Below are 22,092 nucleotides of genomic sequence, written 5' to 3' on the forward strand. Positions count from 1 at the left end.
AGGAAAGGCGCCCCAGGGGCGGCGCGCTCGGCGGGGCCTCCTCGGGCCGGAGCGCGGCGCAGTGGGAGCGAGCGCGCCAGGAGCACGCAGGCGCTTTTGCTCCGGCTGGCCCCCTCGGCCCGGCGCGCGGCGCAGGAGCAGCCCGCAGCCGGTCCCCCACAGCGCTCTTCGCGGGGCAGCGGCCACGCAGCAGCCGGCACCGACTGGCTACCCCAAGCGCGCAGCGGCGACAGCGGCGACAAGGCGGGACGGTCCCCAGGCCCCCCGTGCGCGCTCTCTCCGCGCGGCTACTCGGCGGGCGCTGGCCCGGCCGACGCGTCCCCAGGCGGCCGGGCGCGCCTCGGCCTCCGGCTGGGGCGACGGCGAGCCCCAGGCCGCAGCCCACGGGAGGCAGCGGCGCAGCGGCGGGCACTGACGGCGGCGCAAGGCGCTCCAGGCGGCGGCGCAGCGGCAGCGCAGGGGGCGGAGGCAGGGGGCCCCCGGCCAGGATGCTGCGGTTCCTGCGCCGGACCTTTGGCCGCCGCTCCATGCAGCGCTACGCGCGGGGGGCGCGGCAGGGGCGCAGGGCCGCCAGGGCTGGGGACGAGCGCGACAGGGGCCGCAGGGGCCCGCCGCCGCCGCCAGCTCCTCCGTGCTGCCCGCCGCGCCCGGGGTGGCGTGTTCCCGGCCGGCGGCGGGCCTGCTCACCGGCGGCGCGGCTGTGCACATCTCCGCCTCGAGCTGCCAAGGCCACCCTTTTGCTGCCGTGTCTTCCTGCTCGACGGAACCGAAGTGAGCGTGGACCTGCCGGTGAGTGACGCGGTGCGTGCGGGGCACTGGCAGCCTGCGCTTCTTGGGGCAGAGCCCCCTGCCCCAGTGGTTCTTTCCCTGGGAAGCTTCCCCGGCCGCTCTTTGGGACCCCTCCCCCATCTTCTGCCAGTCTTCCCCAGCCATGAACCCTCCCGGACCACCAGCTCGGGTTGCTCTGGGGCCCAGTCTTTGGCACCTTGCACCGCAGGGTTGCGGTGCTCTTCTTTGGTGACCACCTAGGTTTTTTGTGCCTCACTCCTATCCCATGCTACCCCATGCACACGTCCCCACGTCCCCTCCCCTTGGCGCAGGTGGCCGCATTCCCTGCCAATGTTGGCTTTCCGATGCTGGATTGAGTAGAATTTTTCAAGCGACGCAGGGCTGCTCCGGGTAACCCGGTTTTGGTGTCAGGCCTTAGTGGAAAAGAAATCCTTGCTTGGTGCTCAGCAGGTGCCCCAAGTTTGGGAAGAGGCTTAGGGAACAGTTTTATCTCTCTGCCCTCTGCCTATTCCCTATGGATGGCCCCTATAGAGAGCCTATCCCAAAGTGCTCCCTGGCTCACAATCTCGCAGGGAGTGGAGTGACTTGGGAGCCAACTCAGGCCAGGTCAGCTTTGAACGGACAGAAGCCTCGGGGTGCTGGGAGTTGGGTCCGGCCACCTCTGGACTGGCCTACCCACTCGCTCCCACACCCGGCAGTGTGCATGGGACGCGCAGGGCATCCCGGGGTAGCAGCACCAGGGCCTGCGTCCCGGCCACACACCCACAGGTGGTTGCACCCGGGCCCAGTTCCAGTGGCAAGCTAGGCCAGCGCCAGTGACTCGGACAGGGAGCCATGCCGCCAAAAGAGCCTTTCTGGCCGAAGGGGCCAGTCAGATCCAATCAAACGATGCACTAACGGGCGCCCACTGCGCTGCGGCAGACGGTGCCTTCGGGAATTTTGGGGCATGACTGAAGACACCGCAGTAATTGAGCTTTAGATGAGTTACAGATTGTCCGGAGCGTTTAGGCCTCCGGACAATCTGTAACTGGGTGGTAGGGATTCTTTGGACTTAAGGAGAGAAGAACATTTAACCTGTAAGGGTTTCAGAAGGGGAAAAACATCCTTGCTGGCTTGGGCTCTAAATGCTGCTTCGTGTGGGTTTAATTTGGAGACAGTTTCAATTTATGGTAGTTTCATTTTGTGGTTCCTGTGCTCTATAGGAGAGCATTTTGTCACAAAAATATCCTCGCGAGGCCTTTTCATAGAAAAGGTGCCAACATTCCCCAGCCCAGAGCTGTTGTCTTTTAAAAAGCGTGCATGTCTCTGCTCCCCAAGAATGAGGCTCTCCAGCTCTGATGCACAGAGGCAGGCAGCCTGAGAGCGGGGAGCAGAGGCTAGGTGAGTGGGCAGCTTGGGTTGGGAGAGGATGTGGCGTAGTTTGCATCTGGCAAAGGAATGCTATCCTTGGGAACTTTGTCGGCGCTCCTTGCCTGGTAGTTTTCTTGTCTGTTCCCCAGGGATAATTGGCTTATAAAATGTATTGCTACTGTCAGGTTTGTGCGACAGGCTTAAGTGGTGTTTCTGAGATGAAAAATTGCAAACGGAGTAAAGTGCCCGTGTTCTGAAGAGATCCAAACAGGTACACAAATGCACAGGTTGGGAAGCTGACTGACTGCAGCTGGTGAGGCCATGGGGGAGGGGAACAGTGGCGTTCTAAAAAGCTTCTTCTTCCTTTTTATAAAACAGAATAATTCCTCCATCTCGGGTTTCCTTCTCCTCCATCTCAGGTTTCCTTCGGATGGCAGATCTTTTTGATGCTTTTTGAAAAAAAAAATATGTGCGACTTAATGAACCTCTGGCTTTATACATACAGACATAGGACCATGCACCATGTACCATAGACAAATAAGAAGCAAATAAATGCTGGCTTTGTTGTGTGAGCTCTCAGGGCGGAAAGATGAAGAAAAATTGCCAGTGAACATGGCTCATTGATTTAAAGATTTATTAGATATTGGAATTGCATCAGTAAGTCTCCTCCACTAATCCTCCCAGATCGGAGTGCTAGTTCCTGTAATTAATTTTCCCAGTTGTGAGGTTTAGCGCCAGGCGGTGGCTCCCCTGTGAATTTGTAGTGCTTGTGCTGTTCCTCAGGCCCACTTTACTGGATTCCTTTTCTATGCCTCCTTCTAGGCATTTGACCCCACTGTGCTTGTTCTTCTGTCTCTGGATTTTTTTTTCCTGCCTTCTGGGCTATGGTCTTGCCTGGCTGTTTGTCACACAGATGGGATTTACCTTTGACCTGGTACCCCTAAGCTTCCTTGTATATTGGATCACTTCCATAGAGACCCAGGGACCTGGCCAGACTCGCTATGACTCCTCCGTAATTAAAAACCCTCTGGTAGCTTCAGGAAGTCCTTTGCTCAGGATACAAAAGTGGTAATGTGTTGTCATAAACCTTTTTATTAGCCCCTCTCAGGACAGACACTTGGGTTCCAAAGTGACCTCAAACACAGTGACACACTCAAGAATGACCAGGCTGTGGCACCTTGGTGCACTTACTCATTTACCGGGTGTCTCGAGTGTGCTGTAAACACGATGGTCAGGGAGATACAGCCTGGAGGCTCCTGGAAGACACATCTGTATTCTGCGTGATGCTAGCAGGAAAAACACTCCCTAGTGGGATGTTCCAGAAGGTCGAGATGGGCAGGTGGGGGGTGGAGGTGTCACAGGTGTCAGTTAAGAAGGACTTCCTGAAGCTTTGGATGCTTGAAATGGGAGCAGGTTAAATCCACTGTTACTTGGCAAAGGCACGGTCCAGTTTTCATAATTAATAAAAGGTGTCACAGTCATTTTCCTAGTGAGTCCCCTCCCGGCAGACAGACTTGGAGTTGGGTGGTCTGGTTGGTTGAATCTGCTAGCATGACTGGATGGTCTGAGTCCTTCATGTAGGGAGTCAGAGCTTTCTCAACATTGAATACAAAAATGAATAAGAAGGTCTCACCTATAGTATGCAGTCCAAAGTGGACTTGGTGTACAAGACCAGCTTTCAGGTGACACCAACAGTGCCCCCCTGAGCCATTTCTCTTAAGAAACCCAGCCCTCTCATGAAGGGCTATCTCCCTATCTCCCTCCTGTCGGTCCAGCGCTGCTCGATCTTCAGGTGTGGTCTGGTCTGAGGGAGCCAGGCACTTTCCTTCTACGAATGCGTCTGTAGATCCCACTGGTTGGTGTGCTTGGCAGCAGCACCCACTGTTGACTCATATTAGCTCTCTGTTGACTAAATCCCTGGCATGGCTCAGAGTTCGGCCCGCTTCGCTCAGCCCCGCCTCGTTCAGCCCCGCCTCTGTTGCCTGCGTGAGTGCGTGAGGTCTTTCAGCAGCCCCGTGTGCAAAGCTATTGGGACCAGTGGTTTGCCAGTTAGCACTCCCGCCATGCCTTGCAGGGGAAGGCTGGTTGGCACAGTTGCTCTCACTGTATCTGGAGCTTGGCATCGACTCACTAGGGTACTGTGCAAACGCGGAGAATTTCAGTGTTACTTTATAGCCCGACTGCCACCTTGGGCCACTTGGGCTCTGAGCGTTGGCTTCCCTGTTTTTAAAATGGGGAGATGAAGTGATTAAAACAAATTGGAATGCTTCAGTAAACAGCAGGACATTGGAGGATTGCTAGAAAGTCTGAATTTTATAAGCGTCTCGTCCTTTTCTACGGAACGTGGAGAAGTCTTAAAGACTTGTAATATGGTCTTTAGAAAAACAAAAAAGTGAACTGTACCAGGCAGGCTTCCTTCCCATTGACTGGCTCTTACTTAGTGGAATTGGAAGCTGGATGCCGGATGAGAAATGCTTTTTTAAAAAAGCTTCACTTTGAAGAGAATAGAAGCCTCCTCACAGGCTCTTAGAAGGACTGGTAGAACATACATGGTACAGCATAAAGATCACCTGATTTAGGAATTGAAAAAGCACACCCCTATCCAATGTATATATAGGCAACCGAGGCCAGGGGCCATAAAGTGACTTCCCTTTGGCCACTCCCTGGAGGGCTGAAATGGCCTCCTCCAGGAAGGCATACAGCAGGCTGCCTTGTAGGATGCTGCCATTAGTCCCGCTTGCTGGCGTGCTCACTCCCCGAGCTCTGCACCCCCCTCACTTGTCTTTACTATGTAGAAAGGGGGTGTGTGTGTGGGTGTTTCTGACAGTCACAATGGAAGCAGGTTTTTCATTCACTGTACATTTTTTTTTAAAAATTTAAGATGGTTTCATTGTTGCCTAGTTTACAACTGCCGGTAATCCTCCTGCCTCAGCCTTCTCTGGTGCTGGGACTGCAGGCAGGTCTTACATGTTTTCAGTTTATCTGAAGAAGAGTGTGTGTGTGTGTGTGTGTGTGTGTGTGTGTGTGTGTGTGTGTGTGTGTTGTTTTCCTCCTCAAATATTTGCAGCACTCTTGGGACTGGAGAGTCTTCAGCAGTTAAGAACACTAGCTGTTCTTCCAGAGGACCCAAGTTCAATTCCCATAATCTACTTGGCAGCTTACAACTGTCTGTGATTGTGGTTCCAGAGGACCCACAGCACTCACCTGGCACATAGTTGGTGCCCAGACATACACGGCAAGCAAAACACCTGTACACATAAAGTAATAACATCAAAAAAAAAAAAAATCCACAGAGTTCACACCTAGCATTACGGGTTCAGTATTTCAGGGAACCAGGTTCGCTGCTGTTCCCAGTCCTCTACTGCAGATGATGTTGATCACTTCTGTCCCTTCACGTTCTCTAATACGTTCTGACTCTGACCACAGCCAAAGGCGACTGCACTGCACATTAAACCCACGATGGGTGTACCTGTGAGTGTCTGCCTGTATGTGGTGGCCATGGGGCAGTCTTTGACCTGGGTACTGGCCTGTGTTTTAGAGAGCCTGCTTTTGCTATAGTGGAGTGGAGGCTGGGCTGGAGGAGGGATTGGATGCCAGCTATGCTGTGGCAGTACTCCAGGTGAAGGGTGAGGAGGGCATCACTGGGAGAAGGGACCGAGGGCCCTGGGGCAGTTCATAGACGAAATCAGGTGAGCATGTGGGAGATGGACAAGGTGCTAGTGGAGCATTCGTGGGTGATAGCCTCCCCCGCCATTGGAGGAAGAATGAGGGAGCCAAAAGGAAACTCCCTCAAGTCTGGCTGCCTCAGCTGCCTTTCCTGGTTCTGGTCTTTTCATGTAAATAGATCTTGGTGATTGACAGCCCTGCAGCACATGCCCCGCCCTTTGCCAGACCTTCAGTGGGACTCTGGGGAGCCTGGGGTATCTGTCCCCATGGGTCATGAGATTGTGTAGTTTCTGTAAAGTATGCCTTTAATATAAAAGGTAAACTGAGCTGGGAATGAGAGAGGTAAGTGGTAGGCATTTTTCCCTGGTAGGATGTGGCAGAGACTGCCTGAAGCTGGTGCCACACCGGTCAGTGTGAGGAAGGGAGGGGTGTGGTTGGTGAGTGGGGGTTCCCCTGGTCTCTTCCAGGACCAGTAACATGACCCTTCGGAGGTACAAGCTCTGAACAAACATTAACTTGCTAAGTACTTCCCATGTGCATAATCTCATCGAATCCTGTCCCTGGTTTTGAAATAGCAGACAGCTATGGGAGGTGAGCTTTTCCCTAACCTTCTTGTGTGGGAACTGAGAAAGCTTCTACCCTGGTAACTACAGAGATCCTCCTCCAGTATGGGTCCTTCCTACTGCTGCACCTCTTTGGCTGGCTGGCTGCAGATGTCCCCTGCAGCTACTCTGCTCTGCCCAGAGGAAAACTCTCACAAAGGGGTCTGCACCGGCTATCCATCACACATCCCGCTCCCCACCACACCCCAGCTTGCTGCTGCTGGGGTCACCTGCTGACTCATCCGTGTGTGTTCTCAGGTTGGGGTGTGGGTCCCATTCCCTCTTTCATCTCACAGCTAGGAAGTAGGGAGAGGCCAGGATGTTAAAACAACTTCTCAATTTCACAGGAACCTCCTGTGACATTGTGCTGGTCTCCATCTGTACTTTTAATCTTTGCGTTCATATGAAAATGTATATTTTGGGAGATGAACTGAAAAGGCCAATTGGAGAGGCTCTGTTGACCCTGACCTCACAGTGGGCCTCCACTTGTCACACTCTAGGAAGTTACCGCAGTGTGGTTGGTCTTCTGAGCGTCCTACTTGGGTGAGAAGCTAGCTTAGAGTCCTCCCTATCCCCTACTCCTCCTGTTGGCTGCTTCTCTTGAGTTCTTTGCATCAGGGAACATCAGTTGGAACCACCAGGAGGGTGGTTACTTTTAAGTGTCAAGTTGACACAATGTAGAGCAACCTGGGACCTGCTCTGGTGAGGAATTGTCTGGATCAGGTTGACTTCCTGCCTGGCTGTGGGGGAATCATCTTGGTTCTGTTAATTGATACAGGAAGAGGTCTCAATGTGGACAGCACCCTGCCCTGAGTTCTGGTCCTGAATTGTGTAAGCAGAGAAGTCAGCTTGAGTAGTAGGTGTGCACAGATTCATTCTCTCTGCTCGACTGTGGGTGGGACTGGTTGCTTCTAGTTCCTATAACTTGGAATTGTGAATTAAAACAAACCCTTTCTCTCCTAAGCTGCTTTTTGTTTCTTAACCTGCCAGTTAAGCCCCACCCAGCTCTGTCCTGTAAAACTCAAGGATAACAATAGTTAACCTTTGTGAGCATTCCCAGGACCCAGGATAATCCCAGGACTCCTGAGCACAGATCCAGGCAACAGAAATGAAACTAGGAAAGGGAAGAAGTCACAGTCCGTAATGCCTGTAAAAGCCCCCAGCCAGAGCTGGTCTGTGGGCTGTGGGCTGGTGCCTTGCCTGTGTCCCTTCCACTCCAGTGTCTCTAACCTTGCATCTGCAGCCTCTGTGGTATCTCTCCAGTTAATTGTATCATCCATCTCACCTGGTCACTTGATTTTAATGTCTGTTTACAAAATTGTTTTTCAAAGTGTTTTTACTTGTACAGGGCAAAGTTTCTGTAGTTAACAAAGGCCTATGGAAGCTCTTCCAGTGTGTTGGCGGTGGCTGTGTGTGTGTGTGCGTGTGCGTGTGTGTGTGTGTGTGTGTGTGTGTGTGTGTCTTTCTTGAGTTTGTAGTCAATGGTAGACATATAAAACCACATAGGAAGCAGTACAGGGGAGGGGCCGCTGAATTGTGTGGTAGAGTTGGAAAAGCTTTGATGCGGATGGTGGCTGGGGCTGTCCCAAAGGATACATAGTAGCGCAGCTGTTGTATTTGCTAGAAGGTATCTGGGCAGCAGGTGCAAAGGATAGAGGATAGGGGCTCACTCATGCTTTGGGCTCCTTGTAAACTCTGACTGTGTGCCTTGCGAGGGACCTTTGACGTGCGTGCCATCCTCCATCTGTGCTCAGGGATTCTATGAAGCTCACAAAGACTGTTTTCCCCAGAGTTTTAAAGGAGAGTCAGGCTTAGCTGGCAAGGTAGGAAACTTGCCCGAAGCCACACAGCCATCAAGGACCAAGTTTCAGGCACAGCCTGTGGAGAAAATGGTTTGAGAAGGGTCTGGCAGCTCATCTGGGCATGGGATGGGTGATTGGCTCTGAGCCTGTCCCAGGGATTCATTCACAGGTGCATGGGGACCCCAGAGTCTTAGGAAGATTTCTGCCTTAGAAGACCATTTGGGACTTCCAGAGCCCGAGTTCACTCACATCGCTGGTAGACTGAGTGCAGCTTGTTTGTTCTTTTTCTTTTTGTTGGTTTTGGTTTTTGGTTTGTTATTTAATTTTCAAGACAGGGTTTCTCTGTGTAGCCCTGGCTGTCCTGGAATTCACTCTGTAGGCCAGGCTGGCCTCAAACTCACAGAGATCCACCTGCCTCTGCTTCTTGCGTGCTGGGATTAAAGGCATGGGCCACAACCAGCCAGTTCTTCTGACTCGAATGCCATTCTTCAACACCTGGGTCTAAAGCAGTCTTCACAAAGAAGCGTACAGTAGAACAACGCCAAGGAAACAACCTTTCATCTCCCATCCTGCTGCATGGCAACTGTTGGGCCACACTCCGCTTCTTTCAGTCTTTGTACGACCATGGCAGGTTTTGTTTTGATTTGTTTTGTAACCTGGGAGTTGAACCCATGGCCCTCCCTATACATGGCTAGGCAAGTATTCTCCATTGTTGGGCCTGTTCTTTTCTTAGTAAATTGTTTCCCCACTGTACAGGCTTCCTGAGCCTCTCACCCTCTGGGTTCTGCTTCAGGCTGACTTAACTCTGCCCTGCCCCTCTGTGTGTGGCAGGTGAGTAATACCTGCCGCTGCCTTCTCTGTCTCTGGGGGTTGGAGGTTGATACACAGAACATCTGCTCTGGTCCCTGCTAAGCACCTTGCCTCCAAGGCTCACAGGATTTGTGTCATTTCTTTAATGGCCTTGCCTGGCAAAGTGTTACCCTCTCCTTCCCGGGGGTTTCCAGAGAGCAGATGGCCACAAGCCACCGGCCTGGTAAATGTGGTCCATCCGGATCCAGTCTGGGTTTCTGAACTCCCTTTCCAATGCTTTCCCCAGCTCAGGTGCACAAACAGCCCTCCGGTTCCACTGCGTGTTCCCGGGAACTCACAGGGAGGCCCCTATAGTCCCTGGCACTGCTTCACCACACTGTCTCTCTGCCTCTGGAGTTTGGGTTCTGAGCAGTTTTGGCTGGCTCTTTGCCCTAGTCCTAGCTGGCTAGCGCGCACGGCTTTCTCTTCTTATTAAGAACTGAAAGATTATTCAGGGCCCTGTCCCACTGTGGTACTACTCAGTGATTCCTTACCACCGAAGGCTGAGCTTGGTCCTAGTTGGGGTCCTCCACCTCGCTGGCCTCTCTGAGTATACATCTGCAAGTGCCTGCAGAGGGGACATCCCCGAGCTTTGTGATGCTCTTCCTTCTGGACCCTCATCTGAGCGTTGTTATCCGTGTTATGACCATAGCTTTTGAGTGGCTGACTCACTGCCTGTTTCCTCATCCAGCTTCACCTACTTGAGTAGAGCCTTTCAAAACTTACAAGGTAAAGAGGAGCTTGCCACTGTAACAATTTTAAGTGTAAAGCTATTAATACCATCCACCTCTAGAACTTTTTCCTCTTCTTAAATGGAAACTCCAGTCCCTTTCGAACACTAACTCTTCATCTCCCCTACCACGAAATACTCCCCCTCCCTGCACCCCACTGCCGGGATCCTTTATCATCTTCCCCGGGAGTTTCTAGGAACACACAGTGAAACAGGAGGACTGCTTGTTCACCTGAGCTGGAGGACGCAATGGAAAAGGGGTCCAGAAACCCAGACCGGATCCAGATGGATCACACTTACCGGCATCCTTGTAGGGATGCTTGAACAACTTTGCATAGTATTAAAAGGGCCAGCTTACCAAACTTCCTCACTTCCAGGTACATAATCCCAGCTCCTGGTGCCCACTATTCTACTTTCTGTCCCTTTGAAGTTGACTGCTCTCAACTCATTGAGTAGATTCCTACAGCCTTTGCCCTTTGTCATCAGGCTTCTGTCATTTAGCATCGACCCTCCCCGTGGTGGGCTGCACACTGCATATCCGAGTCTGAGAATTTTATGGGTTTTAGACTGCACTACCTCAGGCCTTCCCATCCAATAGTGCCACTCTCTTTGGAGCTGTGGAAGCCCTCAGCCCTTGTCTCTTGTTTTTTATTTTAATTATTAGTTAATTGATTAATTAATTAATCAACGTCTGTGTTTGGGGACGAGAGTCTGTGCATGTGCCATGGTGCATGCTCGGCAGAGAGAAGACAACTTGCAAGAGTTGGTGCTTACTTTCTCCCAGGTCGGACCTGGGGCTCAAACTCGGATCCTCAGCCTTGGCAGCAGGCCCTTACCAAGCTGTGCCCTTCCCTCCTGGTTGTTGGAACTCTGGTGTCTCCCTTGGGACCTGGTCTGTGTTCAGTGTCTTCTAACCCTGGGGTGGTGGTGGGAGGTGATGAACCAGTTTTCTTTACCTTTTTGTCAGAGTTGCCCAGTGTTGGCAAGTCTTCTGTCCAGCGTATTAAAAAATGAAACATAACTACAAGAGACATCTTGTTTCTTGTTGAGACAGGGTCTCACTCTAGCCCAGGCTGACCTAGCGCTTACTCTGTAGCCCATGCTGGTCTCAAACTCGCATCGAACCTCCTCTCATCAGCCTCTGCAGTGCTAGATGTGGGCCACTATGCCTGTCAGTTGTTCTAGAACAGGAAGAGTTTAAATCAGAACAGTACGGTGAGGATCCTTGTATTCCCACCACCCAGCTCAAACCCAGACCAATCCCCAGTGCAGACATGGCCCTGAAATGCTTTGCGGGATACACTCTTGCCCTCCTTCCTGAAGTTGTCTTAATCCCCTCTTTCTATTTAAGGACTTTGCCTAAGCAGTGCATTGTTAAGTTTCTCGTGCTGTGAGCTGAGGTGGTTTTTCTTTTAGCCCTGTGTCTGAGAGACCCATCCATGATGATGAGGTACCCGGGATGCTAACTGCTCTACCTTTACTCTATTGCATAACCATAATGGTTCCATTTATCCTTCGGAGGCATTTGGGAGGTTCTCAGTTTAGAGCTGTTAAAGAACAAACAAACAAACAAACAAAAACCATTTTGTCAACCTCCTTAACTTGGTCCCAGGTGTGCATTGTGCAAGTGTCTTTTCCAGGATACATAACTATGGCGGTGGGCTAGTGGGCTAGACCTCTTCATGTTATGCCAACTTGTTTCCCAGCATGCCAACAGCTCGGAAAGAAATCCATGATCCCCTCTGCTCTGGTGTCAGGCATTCTGTAGTCTTCCTTGTTTGTTCATTTTATACATGCTGTCTAGTGGGAGTGACAGCGATGCTTGTGGTCTCCCTTTTTTGGTGCAGGGGATTGAACCAGGTCCCCATGACTACTGGGTAGGTGTCCTGCTCCCGAGCTAGTACCCTCACCCCCACCTTCACTTTCCCCCAGTTGATGGTAAGATGGAATGTTAGTCACCCAGACCTCCGTCTGGGCCGCTTAGCCTTAGCCGCAGTGCCTGCCTTTTGCTATCACTGTGCTTTCCCACTGTGCTGGTCTCTTTCATCCGCACACCTACCCCTCAGTGAGCTTGTCTTATCCCCTCCCTCGGAAAGCACAGTTGGCAGGCTCCCTCAGAGAACACAGTCCGCAGGCTTCCTTGGCAGCCTCTCCTCGATGAAGAGGAGTTGTTGAGCAGTTGTTGGTGTTTGACTCCTCTGTCAACAGCATGAGCTGCATTTGCAGCTGCTGGGGGCTTTGGGTGAGCAGTGAGGGGTGAGACAGACTCTTGGCTTCATTCTGCCCACATTCATGCTGGTGTGTGTGTGTACGCATGCACACACGCATGTGCGTGTGTTTGTACAGGTACAGGTGTGTGGGTGTGTGCGTTCATGAGTGCATCTGCATGTGGAGGCCAGAGGACACTTTAGAGTGCCATTCCTCATGCCATTCACTGTGTTGTTGTTGTTGGTTTGTTTTTTAAATATTCTTCCCGCGCGCGCGCGCGCGTGTGTGTGTGTGTGTGTGTGCGCGCGCGCCTGTATGTGTGAATGTATGTGACACAGCAGGTGTATAGAGAGCAGAGAACAACTTTGTGGACTCCGTTTTGCCTTTCTACCTTTGGGTGGGTTCTGGGTCCCCAGCTTGCACAGCAAGCACCTTTACCCGGTGAGCCAGCTCTTAGGCCACACACCTCCTCCCCTCCCTCCCTCCCCTCCCCCCCTCCCCTCCCTTCCCTCCCTTCCCCTCCCTCCCCTCCCCTCCCTCCTCTCCTCTCCTCTTCAGACAGAGTCTCTTAGCCTGGATTCCATTAATCTGGCTGGTCAGGGAGCCCCAAGGATCTACCTAGTTTCTTTTCCAGCACCAGGATATCACAAATGTGTGCCACCGTACTTTACGTGGGTTTTGGAAATCGAGTTTAGGTCCTCATGCTTTTAAAGTAAGTGTCTTACTGACTGGGCTGTCACCCCAGAACCGTATAATGGACTCTAAGTATGCATCATGAGAATTTGGTACTGACCCAGGCACTCTTGACTCATTTATACCCACAACTCTGGCCTTCCCCAGTGACTCTAAAATAAGTTTCAGATATGCTGTTTCAAACATGTACTTCATTAGGCGTCTCTGGAAGATGATGCTACACTTCAAAAGGGATACACAGGTCTTTGAAAAAAAATCTCAATATAATGTGACACTTACTTCTAGGTATCATGCATTTAGCTAATGTCAAGACTTTCTTTCCTCCGTTTTTTATCAGGGTCTAATTGTGCTTTGTGGACAGCCTCCATGAAGCCGTTGACGAGCCCTCTCTCCTCTTTCAGTTTTCATCTTTTACCATGTATTTGTTGCAGAAGCTGAGACATCTGTCCTGTATATGTTCCTAATTTTCTGGATTTTGTACATTTGGTCACCCTGGCAACTGGTTGCATTTAAGGCCCCTGAGTCGTACATCACTGGGATAGGTTTCCGAAAGTGTGGGTGGAGACACATAACTACGCCTGATGCCGATACTCAGTGGGAAGGCCTAACCTGGGATGAATGGAAAATACCACGGAGAGACTTTGCACTCCGAGGGCAAGCCGGGGATCAGCTTTCCAGATGACTGGAATAGCACATGCAAAGGCACGGGGGCTTGAAACAGCGCATGCAAGGTTCCTGCTCCTTGCTCTGCGCCTGCCAGCAAGCCTAACCCTTTCCCACCGATCTCATCTCTTTGAAGGTCCAGATTCCTCTCTGTGGATGGGAGGAAGGGACGTTTTCTTTTTCTTCTGGGTGCTTTCGGTTCCATCACTAGCTCCCTGATAGACACTTCATCCTGCTCTCTCCTGCCTGGGTACCCTTTACCCTTACAGGGAGCCCTCTGCAAGCCCTTTCTATCTCTCCCAGCTGGGGACGCCTTGTGTTTCAGGGAACACTTCAGACAGAATGAAGCCTCTGACTATGTGGGTTGGTTGGGATGACTGAGTGTTAGGCTTCGTGGAGGCAGTGGAGACCACTGGTTCTGAGGTGGATTTGCATCTCCTGCCGCCTGAAGATGCTCGCTGCTCTCTCCATTACGTGATTTGCACGTAAACAGGCAGGCTTTGGGCAGGTGGTCTCTCAGACGTTCACGGTGACACCCACTCCTTTAGCTACTGTGCCTTCCTCTCCGAGGCTCCCCTGTCTGCTTCTTCTAAAACAGCCATGGTGGGGTTCTCCAGCCTGGGATATGGACACAGGCGTCCTCCAGGCACCTGATACTTGGTAAAGGCCCGGGTGGGTTAGTTATTAACCTGCCATGCACTCTCAGCTGCCCATCCCTGGCTTTCATCAGCCGCAAGCCTTTTACTGCTCCTGTGGGCTGGGACTTGAGGCCAAGGCCCAAGCAGCTTGCTCTGTATCTGTTTGTTGGTCAGCACCTGTACCTCTTTGATGACAGTGAGGATGGCTGGTCAGAGTTCAGGGAGGGGCCCAGGCTCGCCTGGAACTCGAGTCCAGGTCAGGCATCTGAGCCGCCAGTGGCAGATCTCCTAGGGCAAGGAGATTTTATGGGATCAGGACCATCTTAATGGGAACAGGAGGAATCTAAGCTTGGGAAAATGTTTTCCAGGATACACTACTATTCTCGAGCTGGGTGTTTGTTGAGCTTTGAACCTAGAAAGCCTCAGCATTGTGAAGGAGGGGCAAGACCCACTCCTCTCCCCCCACCCCCCCATTTTGCTGCAGAGCAAAATGAATCTGTAGTCTGAGGTGCATGCAAGCATGCCTGCCCTCTCAGTCCTGAGGAGGCGGAGGCAGGAGGATCATTGCACAGTGTAGGGCAGCCAAGGTTACAGGGTGAGACCCTGTCTGTAAAAGCAAGGCCACCTAAAGTAAAACCTACAGTCTCGCCAGACTGTGGTACCACGCTTTAACCCCAGTGCTCTGAGTTTGAGGTCAGCCTGGTCTGCAGAGTGAGTTCCAGGACAGCCAGGGCAACACAGAGAAACCCTGTCTGGAAAAACAATAGCAACAAAAACCCAACCCAAACCAAAAAACCATATAGTTTCTTCATTAAAGAGACCATAGTCTCTTCACTAAAGAAAAATGGGAATTTTGTGTGTTGTCTTTGCGTGTGTGTGTGTGTGTGTGTGTGTGTGTGTGTGTGTGTGTGTGAGAGAGAGAGAGAGAGAGAGAGAGAGAGAGAGAGAGAGAGAGGTGCCCAATGGAGGTCAGGGGCCAACCTTGGGTATTCGTCCTTGCCCTTCACTTTGAGGCAGGATCTAGTTATTGTTTACTGTATGTCTGTCACGCTGGCCCGTGAGCTTCCAGGGATTCTCCTGTGCCTGCCTGCTGTCTCCTTGTAGGAGTGTTGAGATTGCAGATGTGTGCAATTCTGCACCTTGCTTTTTAGCATGGATTCTGAGCATTTGAACTCGGGTCCTCACGCTTGCACAGCAAGAAGGTACCCACCGTGCGCTCTCCCTGCCTTGTGTTCTCTTTTAAAAGAAGAGGGATTGTATGCACCAGGGTTACTGTAATGTGCCATTTAATTGATTCGCTCACGGAGAGTTGAGCCTTTCCCATTCAGGAGCTGCCCAGATGGCTAGAGTATTCCGCCTACCGAAGAGACCTGTTCTATTATAGCTATTTCATTTATCAAAAGGAATAAGCCACAGAGCCCCCAGCTTATGTCAGACCCTCTGTGGGGATGGCAGATGCTCAGAAGCAGAGCCCACTTCCAGGAGCACATGCGGGGCAGGGTACGGGTTCGTCCTTGACATGCTTCCTACTCTCCCTGCTCCTCCTAAAGGGGAGAGAGTGGCTTGCTTCGATGTCCTAGGTGAACCTGCTGCGGGTTTATTACTCTCCCAGACTCCAGGACTCTAGGATTCGATCAGGACACAACTCCATGCTGGGCACCTCTTCCCAGTTGTCCCAGACTTCAAATGGCCTGGGCTCTTGGGTTATCTCTGTACAGTGTGCCAGCCTGCAGAGCACCGTGGCTCAGTCCTCAGTTGATAATGAGGTTGTTTAAATTTTTACTAATTTAGTTTATACATATGGGTATTTTGCCTGTATGTATGTCTGTGCATCATGGGCATGTCTGGTGCCTGTGGAGGCCTGAAGATATGGAATCCCCTGCTATAGACAGTTGTGAGCTGCCATGTGGGTGCTGGGAATTGAATGTGGGTCCTCTGGAAGAGCAGCCAGTGGTCTTAACTACTGAGCCATCTCTCTAGCTCATGGAATAATGGTGTTTTTTTTTGTTTTGTTTTGTTTTGTTTTTTTAACATCTTATCTTCTAGATTCTCCTGGGGAGTTTTTAAAAGTACATTTTCTGGGATACACCTCACGTTCTTGTTAACCTCCAGGATTACTGGATATGGGTTAAGCAGGATGCTATTCCCAGAATGTTTCAAGGTTTCTATGTGATTTCTTGGGCACCATTAAAATGGGGAATTAGTATTTTACAGGTCCACATCTTAACAGTTTGTGTGTGTGTGTGTGTGTGTGTGTGTGTGTGTGTGTCTGTGTGTGTGTCTGTGTGTGTGTGTGTGTGTGTGTGTGTGTGTTCCTTTCCTAGTTTTATTTTGTACTTGCAGTGCCTCTCTGGCAGAGTTGTAGATGTTCTAATTTTAGGGACCCTCTACAGTAAGAATTTGGCCCCTTATCCTATAGCTAGAACCAGCAGACCCAGACGAGCCATTTTCAGGTGCAGTATGAAGTCTTGCAGTCCCTGAGCCAGTCCCCACATCTCACCCAGCATTCCTGTTTGCCTCCCTTTTGTTATCTGCCTTTTCCTTTTCTTTCTCTTTTTCCCGAGACAAGGTTTTGCTATGTAGTGTAAGGCTAGCCTGGAATTTACTGTGTATCTCAGACTGGCTCTAAACTCACAGAAGTCCTCCTGCCTCAGCCTCCGGGGTGCTAGGATTCAGGTGTATATTGGTACTGGTTCTCGGTTGACTCTGGCCTCTCCAAGGCCCAGTTATCTCTCCAGGCTCACTCATCTCAGCCTCTACCGCACTGCTGGAGCTTGTCACTTGCCGTCCCCTCACTTTCCTTCCCTTCCTTCCTGGGAACTTGCAGGAGGGACACTTTTGCCACAGGCAGACCTAACGCTTTTCGTGGGATAGCTGTTCTTTATGTCGTAACTAGAATAACGTATAGCTCAACTAACCTTTTATTTTTGCAAATGGTTTCTTGGGGTGGTGAAACTGGCATGACACCAAGTTTAAGGTGAATGGCGTCTGTTCTATTCAGCGTTGTGCACCTTGTACCCTTGAAGCAGGCACTCCCCAGTGCTCCCTGGCTCCAGGCAACCTAATCTTTTGTCTTTGTGGATTTGCTGATGCTGGGCATTTAAGTAGAGCCCTACAATGGGTGGTAGTTTCTGTCTGCCTGCCTTGACTTAGCATAATAATGTCTTTAAGGCGCACCAGCCATTTTCCTTGTTCAATACCCCAGTTTTATGGCTTATTGTAGTCTGTGTCACAGATAGTCCTGCTGGCACCCTTACTGTACAAATAAGGAGATGGGATTGCGGAACACTTAAGCTGCTCCTAGAGTGCACATAGTGAGCACACACAGTATGTATAGATCCCTGGCTCCCGCACTGAGTATGTAAAGATCCCTGGCTCCCGCACTGACCTGCTGGTGTCTCCTCTTAACCTTGACCCTTTGGGCCTGTGCTAGCTTTGGTGCTGTAAGCTCAGCCTTTGAAGTTGAAGGGTAAGAAGGAAACTTTATGAGAGACTCTGAAGCCTATGCACAGCGTATGATACAGCTCTGAGAGCAGAAGTCACCCATAATGCCTCACAGGGAGCTGCTGAGCGAGACCATTAGTTCAAAGTTCTTGACTTAATTGGACTGGGTCAGTTTTGTTCTGTGTCCCCCCAGATGTTAAACGTTGGGCATTGAACTGTCGTATAATGAACTGGTTTTAGAAGAGCACTGTGTGTTGAAAATGATATGAGGGCTCCTGGAAGGTACCCCACATACAGGGTATCCCCTAAAAGCTGTGCTTGCGCTTTACCATCAGAGCCGCAAGCAGCATGCAAAGCTACCCTGGCGCCACTCAGTAGCCGCCCAGTGCTTTACGAGGCCGTGTCCCCTTGTTTGATGGAGGAGGCAACAGAGGTGTCAAAACGGAGTCTGGGATCTTGTCTCTAGAATGGAATGGGCCCATGAAGCCTGGCTCCAGCTTTCTGTGCTTCGTCTTTCAATATTTCCTTTAAGAGTTGGGGTGCGGGGAGCTTGGTAAGGTGGCTCAGTCTGTGAAGAGTTTGCCGGGCGAGCATGAGGACCTGAATTTGGATCCACAGTGCTGTGTGAGAGCTCAGTGGTTATGTGGCTGCAGCCTCAGGGCTGGGGAGCAGCAGATCCCGAAGCTCTCTCTGGCCCAGCTAAGATGACTGGGTGACTGTAGGTTTAGTGGGACAGTGTCTCTAAAAAAACAAAAACCAAAACGAAACCAAGCCGTCAACAAAGGGTGGGGTTGAGAGCGTGGGGCGTAAAGGAGGTGCAAGAGGACATACAGACAAGAGAGGGAGGAGAAAAGAGACTAGAGCTGTGCTGCACAGGGAAATCAGCGGTGGCAAGGTGTGTCAGAGGAGAGATGGGGAAAGATGGTCTACTCAAAACATATTTGTTTAAAAAAAAAAAAAACGTTATAACAATGGGACTGGAGAGATGGCTCAGCAGTTGTTTTTCTAGAGGAGGACCCAGGGGATCTGATGTTCTCTTCGACCTCGGTCGGTGCCAGGCATGCACCGGGTGCACATGCATGCATGCATGCATGCAGGCAAAATGACCATGCACACAAACAATGATATCTGTTACTTTGACACTAATTTAACTAAAACAAGGTTGTAGAAGTGACTGAGATGTGATGTCACTCTCCGTCCTCCGTCCTCACATGCACCCCAGTACACACAGTTCCCATACACCAATGCATACCCTCTCTCCCCATTTTGGGCAATAACACACATTCCTTAGACCATGAGAGCAGAGCAGTCTGGTTGCTTACATAGAAAAAGGAGGAAAAAAATTACTGTTTTCTATTACAAGAGGTGTTTACATATCATGACAGTTCTATGCTTTTAAATTGAGAGGGAGAACATTTTTCCCCAGGATCAGAAAAAATGCAACCATTCACCCTGTCCATACCTTAAGAAGCAAACTCACTGGACTGGAGAGATGGCTTAGCGGTTAAGAGCCCTGACTGCTCTTCCAGAGGTCCTGAGTTCAAATCCCAGCAACCACATGGTGGCTCACAACCACCTGTAAGGGGATCCGATACCCACTTCTGGTGTGTCTGAAGACAGCTGCCATATATATAAATAAAATAAACCTTAAAAAAAAAGCAAACTCACAGCAACATACGTTGTCAGTCCTCACACTGCACGGCCTCTTATGTTTCTGGAACAGCCGAGGGAGTCTGGTCCCGGGGAAGGGGACCCTAACTTGTCTGTAGTGACACAGGAATCCAAAGTGGCTCTTGTGGAAAAGACACTGGGTGCATATGGCTCCCAATAGGATCGAGGATTGGCCTGGAGACTGTGGATCTTCCTGCGTGCTTGCACCCTGTCCAGGAGAATCCCATGAGGCATGGTGCAGTCCAGTTATTTGGCTGAGGAGATGGCCGTCGTGTGCTGGGCCAAGCCCCTTTCTCTATCTCATTTATACATTGACATCCAAGTCCCTGTTATGGGATAAGGTCTTTCAAGAGGCCATTAAGGTAAACAGAGGGCATGGAGACAGTCCTCAGTTCGATGTGACTGTCGTCTCCATGGGAACAGGGGAGCGGGACACAGACACACAGGAACTACTGAATGAGCAAGAGGAAGAGGGCAAGCTTCTATAAGCCACGGAAAGAGGCCTGCAGATGAACTAGCCCTGTTTCCACCTTGAATAGGGAGGAAATACAGTTCTGTTGTTTCAACCACGAGCCCATGGTATTTTGTTCTGACATCTTGAACAAACTGATACTGCAGCTGAGGCCTAGAGAATTCTGCTTGCCCTCTTGACTTCCGAGCTAGCGATGGGCCGTGTCGCCGTGCCTTTCTGATGGCCGCTATATGAAGTGGCATGTCTCAGCTGGACAAATCAAGCTCCATGGAATTCACTGGGAGGGAAAGAGGCTTTGGTTGGGGATGGTTTTGAGAGGGAGATGACAGGGTTCATGTTGATGGTCCAGGTTGGAACAGCCTCTCTGAGGAGGGCATGCAGCAGTAGTTCCTGGAAGGCTGAGCCTGGGGAGATGGGCAGGAAGGCTGTGGCTAACAACTAGTCTAGGCAGTGGAGTTAGGAATTGCATCATGCTGGACAGCAGGCAGGCACAGGTGGGCAGAACTGCAGTTGTCAGTCAACCGGGGCCTGGGCAGGAAGATGGGTGCTGAGGGGTTGGCTGTGAACTTGGAAGCTGTGAATTTGGTGCTTGGGTTTAATGGTGGGACTTAGGGTAAAGAGCAGAGCCGTTCCCCACTGCCCCACCCCATGTTGTGTGGATGGATTGAGAGCCCAGGGTGAACACCTTAAAGAAAGGGGTCACTGGATCTTTGTTTATGTAAAGTTTGGGTGTGTGTGTGTGTGTGTGTGTGTGTGTGTGTGTGTGTGTGTGTGTGTGTGTGTGTGTGTAATGTTTTTATGGTGCCACAATCCCATGGCACCTGGTTGGTTTACAGGAGGCCAGCACAAGAGACCAAGGTCAGATGCCCAAGGAGAGATCTAGGAAGATTTGAATGGACCCTACAGCCGGGAGGACCAGTGGAGGAAGTGGAACACTGCCATAGCGGACCTTGCAAGATACTCTCCCTGCCTGCCAGGCGGGCGGCAGCCAGCTGCCCCTGTGAACTCAGCCTAGAGTACCTGAGCATGGCGTAGTATCCCTGTCACCAGCTGGTACAGGTGATGAAAGAGAGGCAGCGCCCTCTCTGCTGCGCTGCCTTACACATGGAAGGTGTCGACACTTTCCAAAGAGAGAGAAAAAGCAAGCAGGCAGGCAGGCATTTATTGAGTGGTGCTGTGTACACAGAATCAAGCCAGGTACCGGGCAGAGTCAAGACTGACCCAGAGGGGTATCTTTCCCCCGAATTGCTGGCAAGATAGTGAGAAATGGTGCCTTCTACAGTTGCAGAGAACGCTTCGGGTTTTATATAGTTTATATAGTTTTACCATGAATTGCTGAGACAGAACACAGGATGGGAGAAAGAGACCGTGAAAGTCCACCTTGCTTTTCTGAGGATGGCAGAAGCCAGCTCTGTCAGAGCACTGGGACAGATGCCGTAGGCACAGGGGAGACAGCCTGGCTCTAGCACTTCATCAAGTACCCGTGCCTGAGTCCCAGTGGGGATTACACCTATCTGAAACAGGGATTTCAGGGCTTTCAAGATATTTATAGAGAGGTAAGACCAGGAAAGATGACAGAGATGTGCTGTTGCCAGCTTGGCTTAAGCTTGATCTTGTCTTTCTTTCTTTTTTTAAAAAAATAGGACATAAATCTCATTGTGTTATCCCGGCTTGCCTGGAGCTCCTGGGCCCAAGTGGTCCTCCTGCTTCAGCCTCCATGCCTGGTGTGTACCTCTGTGCCAACCCCAAAATGAACTGTGAGGATGCATTTTGGTATTCATGCCGGGATACTGAGTGCAATTAACCTCACCGGAAAGGGGCGGGGTGCGTAGTTCCATTTATATGCATGTAGGTCTGAATGGGCAGAACTCCTCTGTGGAGGAAGCAAATCAGAATAGCTGTTGCCTCTGTTAGATGGAGGAGGGAGGGTCACACAGATGTTTCCCTCTGTCCCACAGCTCAGATGTGTGCATTTCTATAGAAACACCACTTAGTGTCTGTCACAAGCAAATTTTTTTTCTTTTTAAATCAATGGAGGGTCAGCAGAGGAAAAGGTGGCTTGGAGTGGTGAGGGTGTTTACTATTCCACTGACCTTTTGTCTGAAACTGTCCATGATGTATTGTTTTATATTTTTTAGCAGTATAGAGACAGCTGATTAAGAAAGGGAAAATGCAGCATCCCTGAGGGTGGCCATGGGCTAGTGAGCAGGGAAGACAAACCCAGAAAAGCCAGTGGGGAGCTGTAAAAGAAGCAGCCTGAACAGCCCTCTGTTGACTCCGCCTTCCTGGAAACCTGTCTGCTGTACCCAGAGGATCGGCCCTGTCTTCCTGCCTGTCATCTGGGTTTGCTTGTTTTCTGCTCTCCTGGGCACTGAGAACTTTGGCTTCTCCCACTGTCCTCTGGCACCAGCCAGTCCTTTGCCCATCCCTGTTATCAGGAAACAGACCCTCCCTTCCGCCGACTTTGACCGCTGTACCACCCATCATCCAGTCTCCTTATCTCCTCCCCGCTCAG

At 51.0% G+C, this 22,092-nt stretch overlaps 1 protein-coding gene across 1 annotated transcript in view; it reads left to right on the forward strand.

The window, feature by feature from the left end:
• Positions 1-412: 412 nt before the first annotated feature.
• Epb41l4b (erythrocyte membrane protein band 4.1 like 4B) overlaps positions 413-22,092 on the forward strand; it is a 155,125-nt gene continuing 133,445 nt past the window's right edge. The window contains 3 exon segments of the mRNA XM_032903782.1: positions 413-591; positions 594-722; positions 725-789. Coding sequence (XP_032759673.1) covers positions 489-591; positions 594-722; positions 725-789 — 297 coding nt within the window. The 5' untranslated portion in view covers positions 413-488.

This window comes from Rattus rattus, chromosome 1 (assembly GCF_011064425.1).
Source record: "Rattus rattus isolate New Zealand chromosome 1, Rrattus_CSIRO_v1, whole genome shotgun sequence".
NCBI classification, from domain to species: Eukaryota; Metazoa; Chordata; class Mammalia; order Rodentia; family Muridae; genus Rattus; species Rattus rattus.